This window comes from Coenobita brevimanus, chromosome 25 (genome assembly GCF_032717465.1).
Source record: "Coenobita brevimanus isolate Jiangsu-jjx chromosome 25, ASM3271746v2, whole genome shotgun sequence".
Lineage (NCBI taxonomy): Eukaryota > Metazoa > Arthropoda > Malacostraca > Decapoda > Coenobitidae > Coenobita > Coenobita brevimanus.
The window spans coordinates 8,419,992-8,429,359 of NC_136978.1; the positions used below are offsets into that span (position 1 = coordinate 8,419,992).

General features: G+C 44.2%; 1 protein-coding gene across 1 annotated transcript in view; it reads left to right on the forward strand.

Annotated features, from left to right (window-relative positions):
* The first annotated feature begins 569 nt into the window (after positions 1-569).
* Positions 570-9,368, forward strand: part of DAT (Sodium-dependent dopamine transporter) — a 62,811-nt gene continuing 54,012 nt past the window's right edge. The window contains exon 1 of the mRNA XM_080267752.1: positions 570-774. Within this exon, the coding sequence (XP_080123878.1) occupies positions 570-774 (205 nt within the window). The remainder of the gene's footprint in view (positions 775-9,368) is intronic.

Here is a 9,368-nt window from a genome sequence, read left to right on the forward strand (position 1 = left end):
GATGTCTAGTTACTCCTTCAACCCGAGGAAGTCCCGATATATTCCTTTTTGCTACTTCTATGTACAGAAGAAAAAAGTCACCTTACTTATGTGATTAACGTCTGCTTAACTTGTACTAAATACGCCACTGAAATGTGTGTGTGTGTGTGTGTGTGTGTGTGTGTGTGTGTGTGTGTGTGTGTTCATCCGAGTCTGGGAACAAAGTCGACAGCGCTTTCCCTGTACTCCTTACTTACACAAACCTTCATGTCACCAGTCCCTTGCTAACGCTCACCGTTCACACTGAATATACGCTAGGACTGTCGCTCTTCGGATTGGTATGATGGTACTAGCGGGGGTATTTTTATGAAATATCGGGGCATGTTGTGAATGTTCAGTAGTCTATCTTAATAAAAATCAAATAATCAAACTGTTCCCTTCACTAACCTCGAATTAATCTTAGGTCCTTTGAGCCAACAGACTGCTTCACTAGCCACCTGACCACCACCTCCCTCCTCTCTCTTCCGTCAGGGGTGTGTGTAGCGGTGACTTCAACCCCCGGACTCACAGCACTCGCGGTGGACTCTCAGATGGCAGGCGGCGACAGCAAGAAGACGGTGGCAGTGGCGGCGGCGGCAGGTGGCGGCGGTGGCGGCGGAGGCGGCGGCGGAGGCGAGGCGGAGGATAGAGAGACATGGGGCAAGAAGGTGGACTTCCTCCTGTCGGTGATCGGGTTTGCGGTGGATCTGGCCAATGTGTGGAGGTTCCCTTATCTGTGCTACAAGAACGGTGGAGGTGGGTGTGAGACAGGTTTCTCTCTCTCTACTATCAATTTGGGTCCCTAAGTGTCTATTTAATGTACAATGAATCCTATACTAACTTACCCACCGATCTCCATATGTATTTACCCATCCATTCACCCACCCATGCATTCATCCATCCATCTTATCTGACTATCTACTTATCTTTTTAATTCTGTTTACATATCCAACGCTTCCAGACATCCCTGAATGAAAGGCTCTGAATATCACTCTCCAAGTCTTCACACTATACTGAAAACCAACAATATTTGCTAATTTTCTTTTTCTTTTCTTCTTCCAAACCATCTTTTGCTTAGTGCGATTCCTTCTTTTCTTCACCAGTTCGCTTCTGACTTGGCATAATTGTTCCTTGAGCAAAATACACTTAGACACGTTTTCCAGGTTTTTTAATACAGGTCTTTTAATAATAGGTTTTATGGGGTCAAAGTCCAACCCATATACCACACAAATTTTGATTTCTTATGTTCTGTAACCTAATTAATCATTATGGCACAGAAGGATGTCAGTGTACTGCTGCTAAGTGGAACCATACCCTTGACAGTGTTGGCCATCTTTAATATTGTTTAGTTTTCGTTGGCTGGCACAAGTTTTGGTTGCTCTCAGCCTTCCGATGTTTCTTTTCTGCTTAAAAAATCCATCCACTCATCCATCATTCCATCAATTCATTCATCAGCATAGACAACCTAACTATCCTTCTATATACCGGTTCATTCATCCATCCATCCATCCATCCATCCACTCATCCCTCAATCTTTCTATCATCCCTCTCACGTACTGTCATTCTACTAAGCCCTCCACCCCCTCCCCCACCCGTGACCCGCCCCATAGGTCATCTGGTGACCTAACACAATCACCACCCCGGGGGAATACAGGGGGAGGGAGGGGCAAGGTAGAGCATATTTTTGTGTATGTAAAATTGCTGTGTTTCTCTTTCTCACTCTCTCTCTCTCTCCTTCACACCTTCCATACTTCCCCTTTTAATCCCTCTCATCCTCTTCCTTTCCCCATTCCTGTCCACTCCCCTGTACTTCCTCCTTTGCTCTCTCCCTTTCACCCCAGCCCCCCCCCATTCCCTCCTTCATTTCCTCTCCCTTTCATTTCCCCCTCCCTTCTTCCTTTCCTCCTTCCTCTCCCCTCCCATCCTCCTTCCCCCACCTTTCCTCTTGCTCCTTGATTTCCTCTTCCTTTCATTTATCGCTTTCTTCTTTCGTCCCTCTCTTTTTCTCCCCATAATTAATTTTCTCCCTTTCCCTTTTCCTCCCCCTTCACCTTCCCTTCCCCCATTGCTTCCCAATCTCCCTTCTCTCTCCCTTCCATCCTACTCCTTTTATCGTCCCTTCTGTGTCTTTCCTCCCCTTTCCCCCCTCGCATAAACCCTCCCGTCTCACATACTAAAAGGGAGAGAGGGAGGGATGGAGGAAAGGAAGGAAGGAGGGAGGGAGGAAGGGAGGAAAGGATTGAGGAAGGGAGACAAAAGGGAAAGAAACTCCTCATTAAGGGAGGAAGGAGGTACCGCTTCTCTCCTCCACTTGAGAGAGAGAGAGAGAGAGAGAGAGAGAGAGAGAGAGAGAGAGAGAGAGAGAGACGTGCAGTACACATACTTCCCCGACATACCAACACTTTATGCTATGCAGTACATATACAGATACATACACTTCCTCTCTCTCTCTCTCTCTCTTACACACACACACACACACACACACACACACACACACACACACACACACACACACATTATTATCTATCTATCTACCTCTATCTTTTCCTGTTTGTCTGTGACTGGATATCAATGCATCTTCATTTATCTGTCTATGGTCTCTGTCCGCGTCTGTCTCTCTGTCTGTCTGTCTCTGTCTCTCTCTCTCTCTCTCTTTCTCTCATGTGACTCTACAAAGGCTGGAAAAAGATATTAGACACAAAGATAAAAGCTTCCTAGAAATGGACTGTGATACGAGAGAGAGAGAGAGAGAGAGATGGAAAGGGAAAGAAGATGAGGAGAGAAGGGAGAGACGGGGATAATGATAAAAGAAAATGATGAGGAAAGAAAGATGAAGAAAGGTGCAAGAAGAGGGGAGTAAATAAAGATGAGAGAAAGAAGAAAGTGGGAGAGGACAAAATAAATTAAGGTAAAGAGATGAAGGGAAAATGAATTGGGAGAGAGAATGAAGGTGATGAAATGACGAACGGAGGAAAACAGAGATGGACGAAGAAGAAAAAAAAAGACGAAGAAAATGATAATAATAATAATAATAATAATAATAATAATGATAATAGAAGAAGAATAAGATGAAGACGAAGAAGAAAGAAGACTAAGATGAGAAGTGAGCACAATACGTCGATAATTGATTGCAGGAAATAGCTCCCTTAATTCCACTTCACCCCCTCTTATTCTTGCTCTCCTCCCTCCCTCCTCTTTCTTCTACTTCGTCTCCTTCATATTTTCTTCTACTCCTTCTTGCTCTTTCCCTCCTTGTCACAGCTCCCCCCCTCTCTCTCACCTTTTCTCAAACCTGTTGCTTCACACACACACACAACACAGGACGTAAGGGGTGTATTTTGGACTTTCTCTCCTTTGATTCACGTCCCAAGAAGAAGAACGTGCCATGCTCTTAACTTCCTCTATCATTTTACTGTACGATATAGGGCCGAGATAATTACCACACTAATTAACCCAGTAATTAACCTTTCACATGGACAGGTTTTTCCCAGCAATAATAATAATAATAATAATAATAATAATAATAATAATAATAATAATAATCACCTTTCGTTTGCCCCCCAAATTCTTCAGTGTGCCTTAACTATTTAAAGGGTTGAATACAGGGTTAAACGTAATAAATGTAAGAAAGAAAATGGGAACTGAGATACATTATATTGCATACTCTGGGTGTTCTCTGTCTCTGTCTGTCTGTCTGTCTGTCTGTCTGTCTGTTTCTCTCTCTCTCTCTCTCTCCACCAATTATCCATCACAGTGGTGGGTGTGACTGAAGAGTTCCCTACCTTTTTCACGTATTTGTTTTTCTTCCCTTCTCCATCAGGGTAAGGGAGGGAATAGGATGAGGGGAATGAGGTCAGGAGGGGTCAGGATTTGGCTGGAGAGGGTGAGGGATAGACAGGGAGATGGGAGAGGTATGGTTGTCAGAGAGGGGGGAGGGAGAATGAGTCGCTTGTGTAAGGGAGTTTGAGTGACAGGATACTGAAGGGAGAAGAGGCGAAAGATGAGGAGTAAGGGAATGCTAAAATAAATTGGAAAGGATGGATAGTAGAATATGGTGAGAGAGAGAGAGAGAGAGAGAGAGAGAGAGAGAGAGAGAGAGAATGAGGAAAGAAAAAAGTCAGGGGGAGAGGAAAGAAAGTCAGGGGAAGAGGAGTGGAAGAGAGAGTAGGGAGGTAAAGAGGACACACAGAAGTCAGAGGCAAAGAAAATGAGGGAAGAGAGAAGTCATGAGGAAATAAGGAGGAAAGGGAGAAGTCAGGGGGGAGAGGAAAAGGAGGAAGGAGAGAAGTCAGGGGGAGAGGAAAGGAGGAAAGATGGGGGGAGGGGAAAGGAGGAAAGAGGGGGGGGAGAGGATGAGGGGATGGAGAGGGGTCGGAAGCTTAACCAGGGTGAGGAAATTGAGCAGAGTCGGAGGGAAACTTGATCAATTACTTCTGCCCGTACTGGAGGGGGGGAGGGAAGAGGGGAGGAAGGAGATAGGAGGAGGCAGGATGGAGGGAAGGAAGGATGGAGGGAGGATGTAGGAGGAGGCAAGATCTAGGGAAGGAGGAAGGGAGGAGATGGGAGGATGAAGGATGGAGGGGAGAGGGGGAGAGGTTATGATGGGGGAGGAGCAGGAGGTGAACAGGAGAGAGAGAGAGAGAGAGAGACAGAGACAGAGAGAGAGAGAGAGTACAAAGGAGTACAAATGAAAGCAAACAGCAACAGACCTTATGCTCCTTTCGAGGCTGTTTGTTATAGAGTAGACTTTGACTACGAGATCTAATTCTACATACTGTCTGTCTGTCTAGTTACTTATTATATGTCTCTCCATCTGTCTTTCTGTCTATATGTCTGTCTAGTTACTTCTATCTTTGTGTCTTCTTAGTTATTTGCATGTCAACTAACTTTTCTGCCTCTATCTATCTATTTATCTGTGTCTGTCTACTAGTTACCTCTAAATAGTTCTGTAATTATCTAACTTATCTGACTATTCTAAATGCTTGGCTAGTTAACTGCTTGTCTATACAACGATTATTTTTGACTACCTATCTATCTACTCATTTATTTATCTACTAATCTATTTATCTATCTACTCATCTATCTACCGATCTATCTATCCATCCGTCTATCTTCCTACTCATCCATCCATCCATCCATCTATCTACCTATCTATCTTAATGTCTATCTACCTACCTACCTTTTCCCCCCATCTATCAACCTCTCAAAATCTCTTTTTTTTTTTTTTTTCATCTATCAGTCAATCTGCTCTGCTATCTCTATCTGTGCACATTTCTCTTTCCAACAATTCTCCCTCTCTCTCTCTCTCTGTAATTGCTATCAGTGTTACCCCTGTCTTTGTCGCAGCCCCCTCCCCCTCTCTCTTGTTAACTGTCCTTGTTAGGATGTCATTGTTGGGCTGTTAGCGGCCCGCCCGTCTCTCTCTCTCTCTCTCTCTCTCTCCGTTTATTTAATCTTTTCACGTTTACGATCCTCCCCCCCTCTCTCTCCGTTTATTCCATCTTTTTAAATCTACAGTCTCCTTCTCTCTCTCTCTCTCTCTCTCTCTCTCTCTCTCTCTCTCTCATTGGGTGTGTGGGAGGGGAGGGAGAGCGTGTGGGAAAGTGGGAGAGATGACTGTGATGTCGGTGGTGGTGGTGGTGGTGATGATGGTTGTGGTGATGATGGTGGAAGTGGTGATGTGGGCAACTGTGTGGTTGGTGGTGGTGGTGATGTGGACAATGGTGTGGTTGGTGGTGGTGGTGATGTGGACAATGGTGTGGTTGGTGGTGGTGGTGATGTGGACAATGGTGTGGTTGGTGGTGGTGGTGATGTGGACAATGGTGTGGTTGGCGGTGGTGGTGATTGTTGTGGCCGGTCAAGGTGGTGATGGTGATGAGTTAGGGTGGTGGTGGTGATAGTGGTGACGATGGTGACTGATATTGTCCGACTAAAGCAAGAATAAAAAAAAAAAAAAACGAAATAAGGGTGTCAAGACTGATGCTGGTGATTTAAGGGTGAAGCCAGAGGGTGGGGAAGGGTGGAGGTTAGAGCTAGGGTGGTGAGGGAGGAGGAGAGGCATCATTTTTGTGTGAAAGGGTGTGGAGGGGGAATGAGTGTGGGGGTGAGGGAGGGTGGATGTGAAGCTGGGGGAGTGGAGGGGTGAAAAAGTGGGTGTGGAGGGGTGAGAGAGGGGATATAACAACAAGGGAAGGATGGAAATGGGTGGTGGGGGTGAGAAAATGGTGGGGTGATGGATGGGGAGAGGGTGGTAAAAATAGAGGAGGGGGTTATGGTTATTGGGGTGGGGTGGAGAGAGGTTGCGTTAGAGGGAATATAGATGAAATTATAATATACTTGGAACCTGTAAGAGTGGGTCAAGTTCTCGTGGACTCAGAGGGCTCCCCAACGCCTGTTCCTCAGCTAATCATTTTGCCTAGTACACGTAATATCGTCCTCTGAGTTATTCGTATCTTTTTAATAACGACACAGCTCGCATATATAACACAGAAGAAAATATTTACGCGCCACTATACATTTAAATATTTTCATATAAGTTATTCATCGTTCTTGCATAAATAAAAGAGAAGAGAACATTAACGTGGGATATTACACCTTAACCCCTTTACCCCAGGACCTAAACTAAAAAAAAAAAAAAATACTCAGACGTAAACCAATGTAAAAACACAAATTACGTCCCACGGGCTGAAGAGGTTAATAGTCCCTAGTAGTTGCCTATCTTTTTAACATGGATATAAAAGACATAAATAATATACATGAGAATATTAATGGTTTTTGAAATATATAAATGTTCTTGTCAACTCAAAAGCAATTATATTTAGGCTTCAACTTGGCAAAGGCTGAAAATAACCTCTTTTAATCTTGTCAATACCATGGCATTTTTTTTCTATTGTTTGTTTTTTCTTCTTCCATGTTTTTTATTAAACTTAAGGAAGACCTCTCGTCATGAAGGGGCTAGAAAGAATCTGTCAACCATTTCAATTTTTTTTTTCTTTCGTGCTACCGCGAACGAGAATACGGGACCTTGCCCTCAGCAACACAACCCTAGTGGTTAGAGGAGTGGTCTCTTGCACGAAAGGACGCGAGTTCAATCTCAAGGTGGGGCAGGGAACAGACTGAATACGTGAATTTCGTTATTAAAAAAAAAAAATTACTTTATTGATCCACCACACGATCCACCAAAATATCATAAAAACACTTCCACTAACACCATCACACAGGTCTTGAATGAGACTAGGCATGTATTCAGTAGAGACGGTGCGTGCCCAAGTGGTGACATGTGAGGTTGAAGGAGGACTGCTAGGCGTCAGAGAACATCAGCACATTAGTTCTCTTCACTGGTTATTTTTCGTAGTCATTTTTTTTTTTTCACCAACACTTGATTCCTTTTTCTCTGCATTAGAAAAAGAATATACGCTGGTAGTGGTGATGGATGTGATGTTGGTAGGTAGTTATGATGAAGAGACAGACAGACAAAACAATGGAGAGAGAGAGAGAGAGAGAGAGAGAGAGAGAGAGAGAGAGAGAGAGAGAGAGAGAGAGAGAGAGAGAGACTCACGCTGATAACAGGGGGGTGGGGGTAAGCTTAAGGGGGTAGGGGGGTAAGGTTAAGCCCCCCCCCCCGGCTTAACCCACACGCTACCTGCCTCCCTCATCACTGCCACCACGCCACCAGGCAGGCAGGCAGGCAGGCAGGAAAATCAGCAGGGAAGCAGAAACGAGAGCTGAATGAAATGAAGGCAGGCAGGAAAATAGACAGGTAGGCAGGCAGGTAGGAGGGGAGATATGAAGATAATCACAAAAGGAAAATGTAGACAGGAAAGGATGAAGGATGGAGGGATGGAAGGAAGGCATGTAAGAGGAAAGGGAGGAAAAAAGATAGGTACAGAGGGAGGCAGAAAAGACCTTAGGCAGAAGGGCAGGCAAAAAAAAAAAGGAAGGAAAACAATCAGGGACGAAGGAAGGTATGTAGGAAGGTAAGCATGCAGGAAGGAAGGGAAGAGTGTACGGAAAGGACAGTAGAAAGGAATGGAGATGGGAAGAGAGCAGGCAGGCATGCAGAGAGGTAGGCAGAAACGCTGGCAGGAAAAAGGCAGACAGGTGGGATGGTAGGCATGCAGGCAGGAGGTTAGGCACATAGGAAGGTAGGTAAGCAAACAGAAAGGCAGGAAGGTACGGGGGTAGGAGACTAGGAAATAATGCTGGAAGGAAAAAGACAGCAGCAGACAGGATGAAAGGTCAACAAGAAGCTAGGAAACACTGTTTACAGAGAGCCAGGAAGAAAAAAAGGCAAGTAGATAAGATAAAGGGAGGGGAGGCAGGGAGAAAGGAAGAAAAGATGGAAACGCAACTGAAAAAAAGAATAAAAGATGAAGGAAAGAGGAAGAAAAGCATGAAATAAGGCAAAAAAAGAGAAACAGGATGGAAAGGGCAAAAAATGAATGAAGGAAGGAACGAAGGAAGCACAACAGACATGTAGGGAGAGAAGGAGGAAGGAAAAGGAGAGGAGGTCACTGCTCTCTTCCCCTATTTCTCGGGACGTACATCAGAGGAGAGAAGAGTCATAGTTTCATTTTCCCGCTGCCGTGTCCTTGGAGCCACGGGACTACTTACTCCACCCAGGGGAAGTAGGCTGGGAAAGGGATAAGGTAGCGAGCAATAAAGAAAACAGTAAGGAAGAACAGAAGCAAACAATGAAAAACTGAACAAATAAAGATGGAAAGGGAAGACACTGAAGGAAAGTGTAAAGAACAAAGAATAGAAAATAAAAAAGGAAGTAAAACAGTATATGTCGAAAAAAGGAAGAAAAAAAAAAGAAATAGGAAGAAGGAAGGAGACACAATGGAAAAACGGAAAAGGAAAGTGGAACAAACAGAAAAGAAGAGGGAAGAAAACAGGGAAGAAATGGGAAGAAAATAGGGAAGGAAATGGGGAAGAAAAGGGAAAAAACAGAAGAAACAAGTCACTGGAAAAATAGGATAATAAATAGTAAGTGGCAAACAGGGTGTCTTGTTTTTTTCTTTTTTTAATCACCTGGTTCTTTCATTACTGTCATCAGATGGAACTTTCTTACACATCAATTCATACACAAACGCTACTTTAACACTATAATTAACCTGTACTTATAATACACAAAATCTAGGGTTTCAAGTGGTCTCATTAACAACATAGATCTAGAACACAACACCAAAATGACTCCGCTAGATGAACAAACGGTGGGCAACAGTGGAGACGTTCCCTATTGCAATACACTGGCAACAGATGAACATAACAGCGCATGCTCAGGTGACAACACGGACTTGATACTGCCAGAACCAACACACACACACACACACACACACACACACACA